The following is a 20,789-nucleotide window of genomic DNA, read 5'->3' as shown; positions in this document are numbered from 1 at the left end:
ACAACTCCTTACACTGAACAAATCTCAAACCAGACCACATTTGCCAGCTGCTGGATTTGTGCCTGAACTCCACATAAATCCAGTTAAATGGCACTTTTTAGAGAAAAAAACATGGCTGTGACATGGGTTCACCAGTATCCCCTATTGTGGCAAATCTATACATGGAGGAGTTAGAGGACAAGGCTTTGAACTCCTTCAAAGGAGTAACCCCGAGCCATTGGTCCAAATATGTGGACGACACATGGATTAAAATCAAATCCAAAGAGGTGGAAACTTTTACCGAACATGTAAACTCAGTGGACAGAAACATCAAGTTCACCAGAGAAGAAGTCAAGGACAATAGTTTGCCTTTCTTAGACTATGACGTCCATATGGAGAATGACAGGAGCCTCCACATTGGGGTATACAGAAAACCCACTCACTAAGATCAATATCTACTATTTGACTCCCACCACCCCCTGGAATACAAGCTAGGAGTTATCAGAACACTGCAACACAGAGCTGATAACGTACCCACCAGCTCACAGGCCCAAGAGAAGAACGCAAGCATCTGAGAGGCGCCCTCACAACCTGTGGCTACCTCAGCTGGACCTTTGTGAAAATGGCAGCTGCTTCCAGAAAGAAAACCAAAGTGGTTGAAAAAGAAAAAGAAAAAAAGAGAAACCACATAGTCATTCCGTATGTGGCTGGAGTATCAGAGAAACTCAGGAGGATCTTCAACAAACACTGCATCCCTGTAATACACTCAGACAGAAACTAGTACATCCCAAGGACAGAACACCACACACACACAAAAGAAACCTACTTCCCACCAACGACGGTTATTGGCACTTAGAGCACAAAGGGTTCCAGTGACATCTTCGGCCTTGTGAGAGGTTAAATACCTGGATCTCCACACCAGTTAGTTGGACCAGTCCCAGCCTGGTCAGTTGCATACACAACTGAGGTGAAACGCCCACCTAGACAAATAACCAAGTACAGTTGCTTTTGACTCAAATTGCTTTGGGGATAATGACGACCTGGACAAATGAGAATATTCACAGGCTTAACTCATTTACAGAAACCTGACCACCTCCCCTGCTCCCTCAACCTCACCACCGGATCCCTCCCCTTAACAATCTCAGTGCCTGTCACAATTATCCCTGCTGTCACCCATGGACCTACCCAAACTCACTAAGGGATGAAACCTAGACCTAAACCTAAACCTGCACCCTAGACCCCATCCCATCAGCTCTCATCAAAACCTGCCTTCCATCCGTCATCCCACTCATCATCAAAATCATAAATTCCCCACTCATCTCTGGCTCTGTCCCCACTCCCCTCAAACTTGCTGCTGTCACCCCCATCCTCAACAAACCAGGTCTCAGCACCGACACCATGTCTAATTTCCATCCAAATACCTTGGAGTATACCTGGATAACAAACTGGACTGGTCCAAGAACACTGAGGCTGTTTACAAGAAGGGCCAGAGTTGTCTCTAATTCCTGAGGAGGCTCCGGTCACTCAATGTATGTAACACCATGCTGAGGATGTTCTACCAGTCGGTGGTAGCCAGTGCCATCTTCTTTGCTGTTGTGTGCTGGGGCAGCAGACTGAGGGCAGCAGACGCCAGGAGAATCAGTAAGATCATCAGGAAGGCTGGCTCCGTCCTGGGGGTCAAACTGGACTCTCTGGTGGCGGTGTCTGAGAGGAGGATGCTGTCTAAACTGCACAGCATCCTGGACAACAACTCGCACCCTCTCCACCAGCTGCTGACCTCCAGCAGAAGCCCCTTCAGCCACAGACTCATTCTCCCCCGGTGTAACACTGAACGCCGGAGGAAGTCTTTTCTTCCTGTGGCCATCAAACTGTATAATTCATCTCCCCCCGTCAGGTAAGGAACAGTGGAGACACTGTATCCTGAGAAAATGTCACTTTGTCACTTTATATCACCACTGCATCACTTTATTTAGTTGTATTGTAACTTACTTCAGTAAGAAATGCTGCTACACTGTACTGTACTTTACTGTAACTAACTTACTTCAGTAAGAAAGGCTGCTGCTACATTTTTAACACTGTCTCACTTATCGCTCCTTATCACTTATTTAGTTTGTACTTATTTTATTTCAATATGCTGCTAAACTGCACAGTGCGTATTGTTGTATATTGTATATACCTACGCTTAACCACAATGTCTGTTGCACTCTGTCACACTTAGTTATTGTTTGATTTATTTTATGTTAGCTTATTTTGATTTGATTATGTTAGCTTATTGTTACTCTGATCCTTTCCCACCTTTGTATTGAAACTGTTGCACAATAATTTCCCTCAGGATAAATACAGGTTCTTGAATCTTGAGATCAGGAGAAATATGTTCTCATCGATTTGTTTTAGTTAGTACACAAGCTGCAGCATTTTGGACCAACTGGGGACTCTTAACAGACTTATTGGAGCAGCCTGATAATAATGAGTTGCAAAAGTCCAGCCTAGACATAACAAATGTATGGACTAGTTTTTCTGCATCTTTCTGAGACACAATGTTCCTAATTTTTGCAATATTAAGCAGGTGAAAATATGCTGTCCTTGTCCCTGTTGTTAGTTTTATGTGAGAATCGAAGGACATATCCTGATCAAAAATAACACCCAGATTCCTTACTGTGGTGCTGGAGGACAACACAACATCATCCAGAGTAAGAATATCTTTAGCTATTGAGTTTCAAAGACCTTCGGGGCAAAGTACAATAACTTCAGTTATTTTACTTTGCAGAGTTTAACATAAGAAAATTGCAGGTCATCCAATTTTTTATTTCCTTAATGCACATTTGAAGTTTATCCAACTGATCGGTTTCTTCTGGTTTGATCAACTAATATAATTGTGTATCATCAGTATAACAATAAAAATGAATCGAGTGCCTCCTTATAATATTTCCTAAGGGAAGCATTTATAAGGTAAAAAGAATCGGTCCAAGGACAGAATCCTGTGGGACACCATGACTGACTTTAGTGTGTATGGATGATTTGTCATTAACATGTACAAACTGAGATCTATCTGATAAATAAGACTTAAACCAGCTTAATGTGGTTCCTTTAATGACAATTAGATGCACCAGTCTTTGTAGCAGGATGTGATGGTCAATAGTGTTGAAAGCAGCACTAAGATCGAGTAAAACAAGCACAGAGACAAGTCCTTTGTCTGAAGCTATTAGAAGGTTGTTAGTATTTTTACCAGTGCTGTCTCAGTGCTATGATTCATTCTAAATCCTGACTGGAAGTCCCCAAATAACTCATTATTATGTAAAAAGTCACACAGCTGATTGGCGACTAATTTCTCGAGGATCTTAGAGAGACTTAGACTTTCATGCCAAACTAAGCGAGATTCCTCCAATTTAGTGGAATGCCATTTACTTTCCAATTTTTGCCATACTTTCGTTTTAATTCACGGGTTTGTGAGTTATACCATGGAGCTAACTTCCTCTGTTTCATTATCTTCTTTTGTAAAGGAGCAACAGAGTCGAGTGTTGTTTGTAGTGAGCCTGCAACACTGTCAACAAGGTGATTAATTTCAGAGAAACTAACGTTAGTACAGGAATCTTGAATATTAGGATAAGACATTAAATTAAATCCAGATGGAATTGATTCCTTAAATCTAGTTACAGCAATATCAGACAAACATCTAATGCAGAAACCTTTGCTCAGAGGTGAGTAGTACTGTTATATAAATTCAAAAGTTATTAAATAATGGTCTGATGAAATAGGATTCTATGAAAAGACTATTAAGTCATAAATTTCCACACCATAAGCCAAAACAAGGTCGAGTGGGAGTAACAGTGAGTAGGTTAATGTTCACTCTGACTAAAACCAATCGAATCTAATAGAGAGATAAACACAATACTAAGGCTATTATTATCAACTTCCATGTGAATATTAAAATCTCCTGCAATGATTACTTTATCAGATTTAAGGACTAAATTTGACAGAAATTCTGAGAATTCAGATAGAAATTCAGAGTACGGACCAGGAGCACGGTACACTATAACAAGTATAATTGGCTGCACGGTTTTCCAGGTTCAATGTGAAAGACAAAGAGCAAGACTTTCAAATGAATTATAATTTAGTTTAGGTTTAGGGTTGATTAATAGGCCTGAGTCATAAATAGTTGCAACGCCTCCTCCTAGACCACTGCCTCAAGGAATATGAGTATTAATATGACTGGGAGGAGCGGATTCATTTAGGCTAACATATTCTTCAGGACACAGCCATGTTTCAGTCAGACAGAGTAAATCAATATGGTTATCTGATATCAAATCATTTATTAAAACAGCTTTAGATGACAGAGATCTGATGTTTAAAAGTTCACATTTTATTCTCTGATTTTGTTGCATTATCACAGATTTGGTGTTGATTTGTATCAAGTTTTTCTGTATAGCTCCTCTTCTTTTAATTTTTGATTTAATTAATTTAGATGACCATAAGGCACACAGCGTAAGCCACAGGGAGCGCAGAGAGGTGTTTAAGACTGCAGCTCTGCTTCCTGTGCGTCGGTGGTAAGGGCAGCGCAGAGAGGTGTATTAAACTGTGACTCTGCATCCTGATCCCAACACTGGGTTGTTGTCAGGAGGTGGTGATGGTGCAGGACTCGACAATCAGGTCAATGTTAGCAGATAAAAGTCTTGACCCCTCCTGGTTAGGGTGCAGGCAGTCATGTTTAAAAAGCCTGGGTCTGTTTACAAAAGCCGTAAAGTTGTCCAAAAATGGAATACCTTTTCCCAGGCAGTATACTTTAAGCCACAGGTGCAGCTGGCGGAGGAGGCTGTACATGATGTCACCAAAATGCTGCGGGGGAAGCGGGCTGTAAATAATCAGACGCTTCCCTGTGTCTGACAGGCAGTCCACCATGGACCTGAAGTCCTGCTTGACGACCTCGGACTGGCAGTTCTTTAAATCGTTGGTACCGGCCTGCAGGACCAGGACCACGGTACACATAGCACACTATTTGTTCGTGAAGATACTGATTTGGCTGGATAGCAAGCTTGTCTTATTGTTAAACATACTGTCAAATAAAATGTATTATTTGGCAATCATACATAAAGTCAAATGTTATTGACTTTGAATCTTGCTCACGTTACCTCAGTTGGGGGTTCTATGCGGACTGAAAATATGTTCCGTTGCCAAGTCGTATCTAAGGTTATTACTATTTACTGGAGCAGTGAACAATGTTTCCATTGTATAAGGACTTTATGAGATGATGAGATTTACTGTACTGTTTAGTCAAACCCTCATGCGTTACTAAGGAATAGGGCTGTAGGATTTCATTGATTCTGCGATTTAAAGTGATATTTTGGTTCGGCAGAAAGTATCGATTCTTTTGGCCGCAAGTATCAATACATTAAGTCCCATTCAAATCCCCCTGGTACTCGGTTCGCTGCCCATTTCCTCCCCCATTAGCTTTGCAGGAAGAGCTATGAGGTCTGCCAGCCGTTAGTGTCGCTGTAGAGCATTTCTAGCTGTCTAGATTTGAGACTTGTGCACAATCTTTTTGTTTTTGTACTTTTTGAAGCATTAACATCAGGAGCAGAAAGTCATTCTCTCCCACAGAGATGCTTGAGCGGCCACACTCCGCAGATGTCACGGAGAGCACATCACCTGCGGCTGCTGCTGCAGTTACATTACTATTTGTCATATTGTTTGGCTTTAATAACTTCAGGCACAGACGAATGCAACGTCTGTGCTAAGCTGCTTCGATGCATAAACTATCAATGTTAGCTTGCTACTAATGTTTGCTTTGTGAGAGGTTAATATTTAGATTGGCGTTCATTAAATTACATATTTTTGAAAAGTGCTTGCCTGTCTATTTTATTATTTATTAAAACCATAAGAGACTTGATTAGCACTTGCTGCTGCCCTCAGAGACTTGAGACTTGACTTGGACTTGCAAAATGTGACTTGCTACCATCTATGCTGTCCAGTCAGAGCAATATATTGTGTAATTGATTCTTTCAGTTTTTATTAATTTAATTCCAGTCAAAGGAGCACCCAGAAGATGTCAACAAAATCACACTGTCCCTTTAAAATCTTTCAGAAATGATGTAAATGCATTGCATCGAATTGTATCACATTGAATTGTATCAAATTCAATCGTATTGTTGGATAAAAATTGTGATATATATCGTACCGTGAGCTGAATATCGTGTATCGTGTATCGTGTATCGTGTATCGTATTGTGGTTTTAGTGTATTACTACAGCCCTACTAGGGAAACAGAGTTGTTGTTTAAAAAAAAATCCGATCTTTATTGAAACAAGAATATATAAATTAATGATCTAAAAAAAAAAAACTAATTTGGCAATTGTGGAATTAAGCAGGTTAATGCATTGACAGTTGACTCTTCCAGAGTCCATTATGAAATGGCACATCAGTCAAGATTGTGGTTCTTGCATCTCTGTTTGCTGCTGACATAAGACTAATTGTAAAGGGGGGAAGCAAAGTCAGCTGTTGCTACCTTCGGCTTGAAGGTACCTTCTACCCATGACTTGGGTTCAATTAAGTTTCCTACTGATGCTGCTTAGTCTGGGCAGAGTAGAGATCCAGATCTACAAAGGAGAAACCTTTACCTCTGCACAATCCTGGTACATAAACCAAAATGTTAGAAACGGTCACAACTCTCTCAGAATACCAAAGTCTGACTCCTGCCCTGACATCAGCAAGAGGTCCTCTTTGATCAAGAGTGTTTAGCATTTAGAGCTAATTTATAACAGTGACAATTTTGGTATGTTGGAGTGGTTTTGCTAAGTCAAGCCACACTGAACAGAAGGGCCAGGCCCTATCAGCTCCAGCCACAGGGCTGCTGCATTAGATTGACACTACCCCCTACATTCTGCATGGCTACCATTTTTTTGCTGCTTAAAAACAGACCAAGCACTGCCCCCAACTGTGTCACTCAGCAAAACAGTCTGTCCAGGTCCAAATTAATTGAGGGGCTCCTGACAAATGAGGATTTGAAATTTAGTCAGGTGATGCCATGCCTGAAATCATCAGCTTGATCCTTCATATTTGGTGAGCATTCTGTTCATGAACACTCATTACTTTGAGGCTTTAAATAGAAAGGAAGAAGAAAACACATTCTTAACGCCCCCTAAATTTAGGAGCTGATGGGTAGTCACTGATGGCATAGTGGCTAGATTTGAGTATCATTTGTAAAAATGATGATGAAGCTGAAATAGCTGAATAAAGAAATAGAGCATGGCACACTTCATATTGTTGGTCATCGCAATGATTCCTTTGAACATGGAAAACACAGAAAGGCCTGCATACTGTAGATTATCCTAGATTTTTTATAAGCATTACACACAACAACTAATCTTGATAAGGCTCAGGTTAGGGAGAGAATGGTGTGCTCTCTCTAAACAGTCTCAAGCACAGACACATCCCGCTGTTTGTATGTTTCTGTTTGCAAGAAGGATATCACTGCAGAGTTAGAAAGAAGCTTCTACGCCCCAGTGGAGCTGTGGTTGAAACGAGCTTTTAATCCATGTTGTGGCATCTATTCTCAACAAATCAGAGAGATGGCTGACATCTGCTACTCTGAAAGCTGGCGACGACCTTCAAGAAAAACAGAGGGAGAAGCAAAGTGTCAACTTGATGACTTTACCTAAAGAAATTAGAATAAAAAACAGGCTACAGGGGGGAGAGGAAATAAATCACAAGCAAGACTCTGCATCAGGAAAGGCCACTTCATCACACCGCCCTTCTTTTAAAGCCACATTTCATAACATAGTATCTCATCTGTGGTGTGTCTCTCTCTCACACACACACACACACACACACACTAGGGATGCTAATTTAGATTTTTTTTTTCTTACTAATGCCAACCCTCAATAACCAATTGTTAACTGTTGGCAGACAAGTAGGCTGCTGTTCACCCATCGAGAGAGAGTGGTCGGATATATCTTCTGCATTCCTTTGGGCAGCCACGATGTTGCGTGCATTGTCGTGGACAACCTTCAGCCACTTTCCTCGAACTGCAGCACATATGAGTAACCGGTACGTGTCCGCAGACATCCGGGGAGTGTATGCCCGAGCATGTATGTCAGCCCAGGCCGACACACAGCTGACACACAGCTAAAATACTATTTGCAAGTGCTTAAGCCCTCAAATAAGGTACTCATAAAAAGATGCATTATTTTTTTAAATAATACATATTATTCTATATATAAATGAATAAACTGTTTAATTGTTAGTATTAATCAGTTAAAATTCATATTATCGGTTAATGGTTAAACTGCCAATCAACATCCCTAAGTCATACACACACTTGTCTCAATTATCCTTTCACCCTCTCCTCCCTTTCTACACATTACACACACACACGCACAAAAGCACGCACGCACGCACACACACACACACACACACACACACACACACACACACACACAGCCTTCACATTAAGCCCTTTCCTTCATCTTGGCTGTGAGGACCATTCAGTACTTATGTTCGCGATCAGTCATTCACCAGATAATGCCGCTCAACAAGCTAAATTTCTGTACATGTAGTCGTGTGGCTAGCTGAATGCCCAGAGCTGCTCTCTTATCACTCCATCAGCGGGGAAGATGGATGATACAGCGAATGAGGGGGACATGCACAACATGCCTCAAAAGCACCATCCAGTACACAAGCACAGACCCCAGTGACTCAGTACAGTGTAATTTCACCAAATGACAATGAGAGAAATTACCTATAAAATGTTTAATGGATTTTGAGATCATATCACATCAAAAGAATGCATGCATAAGTAAAAATAATAATGATGGTGATCTGTGTGATCTATGTAAACTAGTTGAGTGAAAGGGGGGGGGGGGGAGGGATGCGACCAGGCTTTACACTTTTCTGAGCTGAGACACAGAAGTTAATCCTTTCAGAAAAAGAGAAAGGAAGCTAACACTGATGCAGCCCAAACTCTTTTCCAGTTTGTTATTCCGCACTTCAAAGCATACATGATGAAATCCCTCAAGGTATTATAAGAGCTCTGGCATAGCAGCCATCCTCAGCCCTGTCCTAGCCTAATGCCTCATAAACGGCGGCTGGAAACATGTCCCTTTACTATTTCAAAAATCTTTGTAGCCTTGGATCTTTAAGAACCTTTTAGAGTTGCAGAGGAAGAGGTGCTTTATTACCGGATGATATGAGGTGTTTGTGAATCATTTTGTGGCCAAAGGGATTCCTGCACCCTAACCATAATACAATGCATATAGAAAATGCACATGCACCTCTTTGAGGGCGCACTCACACTGTCCATCCGCACTGCGCCCAGGGCTTTAGGGTACTTGTCCCCCCTCCCTCTCCCCCCGCGCCCCAGGCCCGTTTGTACTCTCACTACCCCCCTCGCACAAATGCTTCTTGCTGTCCATACGTCATCACGTCATACATAACACGTCACACGCATTGATTGACGTTATCTCGATGCGTCGCTTTGTTTACAAATCTTTCCATAGACCTCAGAGTTTTTGTGCGTCTTGTCCGACTGTTTTTGAATATTTTCATCCACCAAATCTGCAGTAAACACTTCACCCCCGCATCACACCAACGTGAACCTTTCGCCGCCGTTGTTGTTGTTGTTAAATGTCCGTGCATGGTCCGTCGTTCTATTTTCTATGTCCGAACAGGCGCACATAAATTACGTCAGAATCGTCGTAGGCCTCGTGCTCGTGCTCATACACGTGCGCACGCTCGTGCTCGTACATGTGCAAATGCGCTCTACAAACGTGGACGGCCCGCTGTCCACAGTTATGCGCGGAGTGGGTGCACTCACACTGGTCAAACGCACTAGGCTTTAGCCGAAAAAACGAATTTTGGCCCGGTGCGGAAGGACAGTGTGAGTGCGCCTTGAGAATGTTCAGATCCGGACAGGAACCATGCAGGCACTGATCTTCTACAAAGCTTTGCCGAAGGAATGCTTATACAGAAATACATTGCACAAGACAATATGTGCCCTACAAAGAGACGGGCACAATTCCATCAAGTGACGCCATCAAATCGCCATTTGCTACACAGCTAGCTGATCTGTCTGATTTCATAAATACATTCATTATGGGTCTCCGGGCTTCACACAGCCTGTAGGAAAGAACTCAAAGACAAGCTTAATTAAGTTGTGGATACAGTACTACGAAACAGCAAACAAATATAATTACAATCCATGCCAACAAAATTCCCATTCCCAGATTTTCTATTTATCATTTAGTCGACAATTTAAGATAATAGTTTTTAAAAATAGCATCGCAGATTACCAGAACCCAAGGTGACGTCTTCAAATTGCTTGTTTTTTCCAAACTGTAGCCCAAACCCAAAAAGTAGTTGGTAAAAACCCACATTTTGATCAGATGGAACTAGCAAAAGTTTGGCGTTTTTCTTCAAAACAATGACTTAAATGACTAAGTGATTATCAAAATGGTGGATGATTTATTTGCTGTCAATTGTAAAGTACTATTTATAAGTCCTGTTAAAATCAACATCATGCACCAAATTGCTATTTGTGCAGACAATTGTATTAATTGTTCCCTGATTCTCCTCTATTCTTCTATGGTATCTCCTTAATCCCTTAACACAACTACCTCACACCCTCCCTTTCGGCCAACTGCCAAACCTGATCTGTTTTATCTTTCAAAACGGCAGAGAGGGCTACGAAACGGAGCGTGCAATAACTCTTTAAACAACAAGGACCATCAGAATGTGGTTTGTCTATTAACCAAGATAGTGTCTGATTCTGTGTGAGAGAGAGAGGAAGAGAAAGAGAGGGAGAAAATGAAAGAGATAAATTGAGAGGAGTCAGTGTGCCCCCGCTGTTCTCACTCAGTAGACTTGTGATAAGGTTTATCTCCGGTGCCTAACGAGTTCGCCCAGTAGCCCTCTCCAGCTCCCACCGAGTGAACCAGGGTACGCAGAGCTGCACACAGCCAACAGTGGGTTGAGCTCCCTTAGGTGACCCATGCGTATTGTTCATGCTACTCTGCTTTAGAACTTTATTTTCTGTGGGAAATGGCTTCGGCCCCTTCGGCCATATCTCTTTTAATCTGGTATTCCTTTTTTTGCCTCCTTTTCTTCATCCTTTCTACTAACTGTAACTCAGACTGCCAAGAGAAGCTGCAAGAGCTGGAGTAAGGGATGCTGCGGAGCTTTGGCACCGAGAGGCGTGTGTATCCCAGAGGCAGTGGCTGAGGCAAAGATGGAGACAGAGAGGGAGAGGGGGGCTGCTGCTGAGTTAAGCCCCTAATCACAGTCTGCTCTGCATGAAGGACTTAAAGTCACTCCATTTAATGCTACCTTCTCTTTAGTCAAAAAAAGGAAAGAAATACTTCTGCTTACCTCTTCAGCTTTCTGATACCCAGGTCCCCATTTCTATCACAACCCATTCTTGTGCTGCATAGAAGTGTACAGTGACAGCACATAGTCCAACATATACAGAGATACATGCAACTCAAGCACATACATAGTGGAAGAAAAACTTACATTTACTTGCCCACACAGCAATACAAGCACGAATGTTTCCCTTTCTACAATCTTGCTTTAGCCTTAATAACATGAGCAATCATCACGGGTTTTTATAGTAAAGACTAATGTAAAAACTCTTGCCAAGTGAAAAAACGTCACAGTAAACCACACTTGTGACTGACACACCTGTCATACCCTTCACTCGTGTGCTCAGGTGCCTTATTTGTTTGTGTGAGAAGTGGAGAATACGAGCAGATCCTCCGAGACTTCAGGGTCCCACTGGCTCAAAACACATTAATTGACTTGGCTCTGCTTCCAGCCAGGTGTAACACAGTTTGGCAGAATACTCTGGAACGTCAGCGAAATCTTTTGGGAAATCCCCCCTACCGCGTCAAAGCAACACTTTCCGCACTTAAAGCTGCTGTTTCACTCACCGTCCTATCTCATCCGCTTGGCTAGCAGACTATGGGTTGGTGTATAGGCCTTAATCTAATGTTGGAACATTGATTTATGCTTGGGTGTCCCACAGCCATTAAGATAATTGCATGATCACTTTATAACATCCTCCCACGTGGCCATGGTAATTTGGCTCCCCCCACCACCCACCTTGCTCAGTAAGACCCATAACCACATTATAGCGATAGAAAATGTGGTAGGAAATATCATCTTTCAGCCCCTCCAAATTGATTTTATACCATTTCCACTAACTTCTAAAACCCATTTAGTCTTACTCTCACCTGTGCTGACCATTTGATCTATTGGAGGCTTCTAGGTCTTAACAGCTTGTATTGATCGAAATTCTTTAGCCAGCATCTTGAGGGGATGCTCTCATGTCACCTTGTAATTCCAACAGTGTAGGTATTTTTGAGTGAGATCATTGCTGAGACAATGTATTTTTAGCTGTTAGGGCAAGACAAGTGGGCTTTGATTGCCCTCAATGGGAAATGACTGTGTTAAATGGCACTATGATGTCTATCGACAAAACCTTTATTAAAATAAAGATTCCTCCACCACTATGGACTGCTTAAAAGGCGAACTTAGCGTCAGTGAAAGTCAAATCAGTTTGACGGATTGAGCCAAAGGGAAGCACTTCCTCAGTATCAACACTCAGCTCATATCATAAAGACGCAGTGATTTAAAAACTCGAAACTGGCAGCAACAGTAAGATGATCCAGCTGTCAAATGACTTCTGGATAGAAAACTTGCATTTTCTTTACATTGTGGAGAATGAGATACGAAAAATCAGCAAGCTTGTTTAATTCTGTTGTCATTAATAGCTGTAACCAGAGACGGAGTGGCCATCGGGACAACCGGGAGATTTTCCGGTCGGCCGGTAAGCTCAAGTGAACCGGCCGGTAAACTGCCCTGTGCAGCCGTGTGATGTTCATGAGCGGCCCATTGAGTTAAAACTCTTCAGAATCAAGCAAGTTCCTGTGAAAATCTCAGAAATTCATCTTCAACAGCTGGGAGGAAACCGGAGAAAAACCACACAGACACAGGGAGAACACGCAAACTCTGCACAGAAAGGCCCAGGCGACAGTGCTAACCACTACACCACCATGTAGCCCACACTACAGATGCTAAAGATGCATACAGTCCCACAGCCCTCCCCCCTCTCGGAATATCTGACCACAACCTGGTTCTGCTGACCCCTAAGTACATTCCCCTTGTTCAGCGGCAGACTGTCCACACTAGGAGCTTGAGGAGGTGGATTCAGGAGCCTGCTGACGCACTACAGGACTGCTTTGAGTCGACAGACTGGGATGAACTTGTTGAGCCACATGGAGAGGATCTGGAAAGCATGACCGACTGCATCACAGAATACATTAGGTTCTGTGAATACACCACCATGCCAACCTGGACTGTACGCTGCTTCGCTAATAATAAGCCGTGGATCACAAATGACCTGAAAGCCCTTCTTAACAAGAAGAAGAGGGTGTTCAGGTCTTGAGACAGGGAAGAACTGAGGAGAGTGCAGCATGAACTCAGGGATATGCTGAGGACCTGTAAAGACGTCTACAGGAGGAAGCTGGAGGCCAAACTCCAGCAGAACAATGTGAGGGATGTGTGGACTGGTATGAAGAAAATCACTGGGTGTAAGGTGAGCGGCAGACAGTCACCAGGCAGCCTGGAGAGGGCAAACGAGCTGAACAGATTAGATTCTTCAATAGGTTCAGCTCACAGCCTTCTGTCGTCTCCATGACACCTCCAGACCCCCACACACCCTCACTGCCCCAAATGCTTCCTCCCCTCCTCCCTCAATCCCCTGCTGTGAGCTCTCCTGTGCAGCATCTCTCCTCCTTCTCCACCTCTTCCTCCTCCACCCCCTCCTCCTCTGCCTCCTCCTACTCCACCTTCACCTCCACCTCCTTGTCCTCCACTGAAGACACCAGCAGCCTCCCTCGCATGACTGTGACTGCAGGCCAGGTTAGGAGACAGCTGGAGAGACTCCACCAGCATAAGGCTGCAGGCCCTGACGGTATCAGCCCCAGGATCCTGAAGACATGTGCCAGCCAGCTGTCTCCTGTCCTACAACACCTCTACAACCTGAGCCCTGGTCAGGAGAGAATACCAGTGCTTTGGAAGACTTCCTGCCTGATTCCTGTTCCAAGGAAGTCGACACCATCAGACCTTAATGACTATCGACCAGTGGCCCTCACATCTTACCTCATGAAGGTGCTGGAGAGACTGGTTTTGGTCAACCTGAGGCCGCAGGTGAGAGCCCTGCTAGACCCTCTGCAATTTGCTTACTAGCCCCACTTGGCAGTTGATGACGCTGTCATCTACCTGCTGCAACGAGCCCATTCGCACCTGGATGGTGGAGGAGGTACTGTGAGAATCACATTCTTTGATTTCTCTAGTGCTTTTAACACCATTCAGCCACTGCTACTGGGGGAGAAGCTGCAGGTGATGGGAGTAGACGACACAATGATCTCCTGGATTACTGACGACATGACAGGCAGGCCATAGTTTGACCGTATAGGCAGTGTTCTGTCTGATGTGGTGGTTAGTGATAAAGGAGCTCCACAGGGGACTGTACTGTCTCCTTTCCTGTTCACCTTATACACCACTGACCTTCAGTACAACACTGAGTCGTGTCACCTGCAAAAGTTTTCTGACGACTCGGCTGTTGTTGGGTGTATAAGTGAGGGGCAGGAGGAGGAGTACAGGGCACTTGTAGACAACTTTGTGAAGTGGACTGGACAGAATCACCTGCGGCTGAACATCAGCAAGACCAGAGAGATGGTGATAGATTTCAGGAAGAGGAGGAACACGGCTTTCCAACATCTGTGCATTCTGGGAAAGGATGTGGAAGCGGTGGAGGATTACAAGTACCTGGGTGTTACCATCAACCACAGACTGGACTGAAACTGTTTACAAGAAGGGTATGAGCAGACTATACTTCCTGAGGAGAGGAAGCTGAGATCCTCAATGTGTGCAGCAAGATGTTGGAGATCTTTTATCAGTCTGTTGTGGCCAGTGTACTTGTCTTTGCTGTGGTTTGTTGGGGAAGCAGCATTGGAGCCAGCGACACCAACAGACTCAACAAACTGATCAGGAAGGCTGGCTCTGTGATTGGCTGCAAACAGGACCCTCTGGAGGCTGTGGTGGAGAGGAGGACACTGAAAAAACTGTTATCCATCATGGATAATCCTCTCCACCCTCTCCAACTCACACTGGTCAGACAGCGGAGCACCTGCTCCAGAAGGCTGCTTCAGCTTTGCTGTCGTAGCAACAGATACAGGAAATCTTTCCTGCCACAATCCATCACTTTTTATAATAACTCTCTTACCTCTGCCTGACAGAGAACTCTGCTCTCTCTACTGTTTTTTGTGTATATATTATTATTGTTATAGTATATTTTGCATATTTTGTTGTATATATTATTATTGTTTATTGTTAATAGCACACTGTGCACTGTATATATACACTATGTATATATTGGATTATATTTATGTTATGTACAAAGTGTTTATTTGCTGACCCACTACTGCTGTTACAAAATAATTTCCCAGTCTGGGATCATTAAAGTAATTATATTCTATTCTATATACTATTGATATTGAGAGTCCAAGCACTATATATAACACTTGTTGTGTCTCTACTTCTCACAGTTGGTACAGTGTCACACTCACTCTCATTAATCCAGCCTACTGATTTTTTTTTAGCCTCCTATCTTGATTTAATTATTTTTATTCAGACGTTACATAACTTTCATGACCCCAAATATAAAATGGCCAACGATTGAATTTGTTTTTTGGTTCATAAATTAATGTAAAATGGTGGAAGCAAAGCCTCATGGGAAATGTAAACTGCGTATTGCTCCAATGATCGCTCCGCGTTTATCCAATGAACGAATGGGGATGAATGAGCGGCTGTCAGACAGAGAGAAAGCGGGCAAGGTTGAAGTAGTGGAGACACCCCCCTGTCCTGGTGGAGGGAATGGGTAGGGCCCATTGTGGGCCGGTGCAGTCAGAATTGTCCAGGTGGATTGTGTCCCACTCCGCCCCTGGCTGTAACTGTAATGTTTAACGCTATACTGTATGGATAAACATGGCTGTCTGACCTATCTGAATTCCAGAATTTATGTACTGTGTTGTTTGGTTAGTGTCTTTGATAAACCAGATCTAACCTTGTGAACAGTGACATCTCGACGCTGCTAGTGCGGGGTGGTGTTATTTTCTTTAGTCTGTGGCCCAACAGATAAACTAGGTCTACAACCTTAGTGAAAGTATTGTTATTAATTAAATATGAAAGCACAAAACATTCATTTTAGATTAATGAGATCCAGTTTTTCTCACCCCCATTTGCTCAGCACTGTTGTCTTGTACGTATGAGACACAGGGGTTTTCTGTCAGCAAGTTATTTTAAAAAACATTGTGATTGGTTCTATTAGTATTATTTTTGTGCATCCGATAAATTGGTAACAAAGTGGAGCAAGTTAAAAAGCAGAACTATTATTTGAAGTGATTTACCACTGGGTGGCACAATTTAATGTCACAGGTCAACACACAGATTATATTTAATAATTTGCGTTTGAGCTAATAATCTGATTTAGAAAAACTTCAGAACACATGGTAAACAAAATAGGGTTCTCTTTAAGAAATGATATTGAAATATTTAGATTTACCTTTCTCTCTGGTGACTTTGTTGCAAAGACAGGCATGTGACAGGCTAGCAGCGGACACCAAAACGGGGCCATCGTCTTCCCCTCGTCCTCTCCACATAACCAGCCTGGTGAATTCTCCTCTCCTGAGAGAAAAAAATAAAGTTTTAAATTAATTTTCACAAGGCTGGTACTAACTTAATGTTGCTGTAGTTTCCTTTGTTGTACTTATTGACATCATGCATTTATCCCTCAGAGTGAACCAAGCTGTAAACTCTAATTCAGGCTATTTCCAAACCATACAAAAATAATCAACAATACATTTAGTATGAATGGTGTTATTAGTATGTGAATGTTATAATCAGCCAGAGGCTTATTACATGTAGGAGGCGGAGGCCAGGTACTGCCAACACAGGGCCTCAACATTGATTAAACCTGCACACTGAGAGTCAGTCCCAGCAGGAAAAATGCAACTTCTGGATTTGAGTTATAATAATGGATTTGCCTGGCGTGTGCGCCGTCTCCACACTCATAGCTCTGAGCCTTACAACAGGTGCAACTCTGACAAGGCGCCGGGCAAATCTGCCAAAGTACTCCCATTATGTAATTTTGTAATCATAAATTAAAAATTTACAGAAACTAAACTGTGCGTGAAATTTAACAGCTTGCTAAAATTTGCTTCAGGGTTTTTACCATAAGTTACTATTGGAATAATTTACACTTTATATCTGTTGTCTGCCTCAGAGGCAGTTTCACTGATGCATCATACTAATTTGCAGCAGTAAAAGTAAATAGCAGTTTTTTTGATAAAAGTATTGTTTCCTCACTTTTTCTGTGGAAAATAGGTAGGGGGACCACCTAAGGGCCAATTACATGAGCTTGCACTGACCAAGCACCAAGATTGTAAAATAGTTTTTTATTTGCCTGTTTTGGTCTCAAAGATACAGCACTTGTCGGGCCAAATTTCACTGATGTTCAGACTGACACTGTAACTGGCAATATTTTTTGCTCATTATGTTCTCACTCTTATAAGAGCAATGGAATAAAATGTAGGTATGTATTACTCTGTATCTATAAAATGCGTACCTTACTTCTTTTACTAACAATTACCAGTGATATTGAGGGACTAACGTAAATTTGACATCACTCTTGACAGTTTGCAAAAAGGGGATCACAGCGGAGTGAAATTTTGGCCACATTCATCTGAATAAATTACAAAATGTTTAGACAGAGCAAGAAGATACAAGAGACATCAAGGAGGAATGAAAAACATTGGGTAAGTGTGTTGGATCCCTTCATATATTTTGTTTTTCAATCATTTGAGCACTATACATACAGTTTCATTCATCTGCATTGTATTCTAAACACTGGACATCTTAAGACAAATTTAAAAACTCATATCTTATTTGCTCTTGCAGGTGCGTCTGGTCCACTTCCTGTCAAGAAAGATTTCAAGCAGGCCAGACCCTGGTCAGGCCAATCACAACCCTTCTACCTTTGGGAGTCTTCGTACTTTACGCAAAACATGCGATGGTGACATTTTTTGCTCATGCACCCTCTCGCCAGGGACACTACAGTTAGGCGTTTTCAATAACAACCAATATATCTGCAGCTGATGTGAAATTGAGTCATTGTCATAGTGCCACCTACTGACAACAGAAAGTGTTACGTGTCAAACTTCATCGCATTTTGAGGGGCTTGGGATTCTCGAAAACTCACACATGTCAGAAGTGGCAAAAAGTAATTGGGCTTGTGTGTGGCCAGCAGGCTCCATAGCGCCACCAAACGCATGCCATGGTTGGGAAAAAGTTATTTTGATGTTCACAAAATTTGGTGGTATCATTGCTCTCATCTTGAACAACATTCAAACTCACAAACCCGCGGCTGAGAGCCGCGGTGTTGGAGTTCACTTCGGTGGACGAGAGGGTCGCCTCCTTACACCTACAGGCCCCTGTCTGAGAGATCTTCAACTCACACCTCCAGCGGAGCTTTTCTGGCATCCCTGTGGAGGTTGGGGGCATTGAACCGGAGTGGGCAATGTTCAAAGCTTCCATTGCTGAAGCTGCAGCGGTGAGCTGTGGCCTCAAGGTCTTAGGTGCCTCAAGGAGCGGTAACCCTCGAACACCGTGGTGAACACCGGTGGTCAGGGAAGCTGTCCGACTTTAGAAGGAGGCCTTCCGGGATATGTTATCCCAGAAGACTCCAGAGGCAGTTGCAAGGTACCGACGGGCCAGAAGGGCTGCAGCCTCTGCTGTGTCAGAGGCAAAGCAGCGGGTGTGGGAGGAGTTCGGAGAACTCGTGGAGAAGGACTTTCGGGCGGCACCAAGGTGCTTCTGGAAAACCATTTGACATCTCAGGAGGGGGGAAAGGGGAACTGTCCAAGCTGTTTACAGTAAGGACGGGACGCTGGTGACCTCAGCTGATGAGGTAATCGGGCGGTGGAAGGAGCACTTTGAGGAACTCCTTAATCCGAGTAATACGCCCTCTTTTGTAGATGCTGAGCTGGAGGCTGATGGGGAATCATTGTCAATATCTCTGCCGGAAGTCACTGAGGTAGTCAAACAACTCCACAGTGGCAAAGCCCCAGGAATCATTGAGATACGTCCAGAAATGCTGAAAGCTTTGGGTTTGGAGGGGCTGTCTTGGTTGACACGTCTCTTCAACATTACGTGGAAGTCTGGGACAGTGCCAAGTGGCAGACCAGGGTGGTGGTTCCCCTATTCAAAAAGGGGGACCAGAGGGTGTGTGCCAATTACAGGGGTATCACACTACTCAGCCTCCCTGGTAAAGTCTACTCCAAGGTGCTGGAAAGGAGGCTTCGTCCTATAGTCGAACCTCAGATTGAAGAGGAACAATACAGATTCCGTCCTGGACGTGGAACAACGGACCAGCTCCCCACTCTCGCAAGGATCCTGGAGGGGGCCTGGGAGTATGCCCATCCAGTCTACATGTGCTTTGTGGATCTGGAGAAGGCATATGACCGGGTCCCTCGGGAGATACTGTGGGAGGTGCTACAGGAGTATGGGGTGAGGGGGTCACTTCTGAGGGCCATCCAATCTCTGTGAACCAAAAGCGAGAGCTGTGTCCGGATCCTCGGCCGTGAGTCGGATTCGTTCCTGGCGGGGGTTGGCCTCTGTTGGGGGTGCGCTTTGTCACCAATCCTGTTCGTGATTTTCATGGACGGATATCGAGGCGTAGTCGTGAATCAGAATCTCTAAATCTGAGGCCATGGCTCTCAGCAGGAAACCGGTGTATTGCTTACTCCAGGTAGGGAATGAGTCCTTACCCCAAGTGAATGAGTTCAAGTACCTCGGGATCATGTTCACGAGTGAGGGGACGATGGAGCGTGAGTTTGGCCGGAGAAATGGAGCAGCGGGGGCGGTCCTGTAGTTGCTCTATCGCACCGTGAGCTGGAAGGCAAAGCTCTCGATCTCCTGGTCAATCTTCGCTCCTACCCTCACCTATGGTCATGAAAGCTGGGTCATGACCGAAAGAACGAGGTCGTGGTTACAAGCGGCCGAAATGGGCTTTCTCAGGAGGGTAGGTGGAGTCTCCCTTAGAGATAGAGTGATAAGTTCAGCCATCCGTGAGGAACTCGGAGTAGAGCCGCTGTTCCTTTGCGTTGAAAGGTGCCAGTTAAGGTGGATTGGGCATCTAGTAAGGATGCCCCATGGGCGCCTCCCTAGGGAGGTGTTCCAGGCACATCCAGCTGGGAGGAGGCATCGGGGAAGACCCAGGACTAGGTGGAGAGATTATATCTTCACACTGGCCTGGGAACGCCTCATAGTTTACTATGGTAAAAATATGGGTCCCTTAAGAAAAAGGTTGGGAACCACTGACTTACGCGATGCAGACAAGGAAATTAAATGTCTCCTATATGCTGACAGCCGTATTCCATACACGTTCAAATATCAATGAAAGAATGAGAAGAGCGTAACTGGGATTTAGAAAAGAACCTGGGGCCTGTTTCACAAAGCAGGTTTAGTGAAAACTCTGAGTCTGTTAACCCTGAAATGAGGGAAACTCTGAGTTTTCCGTTTCACAAAGGGAGGTAACTCAAACCAGAGACAGAGGGGTAACTCTAGCCTGTTTCACAAAGAGAGGTAGCTTAACCTCTCGGTCAGTTACCATGGTAACATGCTCTCTGAAACTAGTTTCAGAAAACCTTGAGTTTCTCTCTGTCTCCGCCCTCTTTCAGCCACACACGGTGTTTGTTTTCCTCA

The 20,789-nt window shown here is 43.7% G+C and overlaps 1 protein-coding gene across 3 annotated transcripts in view; it reads right to left on the bottom strand.

The window, feature by feature from the left end:
* arhgef10la (Rho guanine nucleotide exchange factor (GEF) 10-like a) overlaps nt 1-20,789 on the bottom strand; it is a 148,124-nt gene that overhangs the window by 41,336 nt on the left and 85,999 nt on the right. For all 3 annotated transcript variants that reach the window (XM_083939748.1, XM_083939749.1, XM_083939750.1), the window contains one exon: nt 16,591-16,712. In XM_083939748.1, the coding sequence (XP_083795874.1) occupies nt 16,591-16,712 (122 nt within the window). The remainder of the gene's footprint in view (nt 1-16,590; nt 16,713-20,789) is intronic.

Source organism: Echiichthys vipera (genome assembly GCF_963691815.1).
Source record: "Echiichthys vipera genome assembly, chromosome: X".
Lineage (NCBI taxonomy): Eukaryota > Metazoa > Chordata > Actinopteri > Perciformes > Trachinidae > Echiichthys > Echiichthys vipera.
Note: the sequence above shows the minus strand (reverse complement) of the source record. Positions and strands in the feature narration are given on the sequence as shown.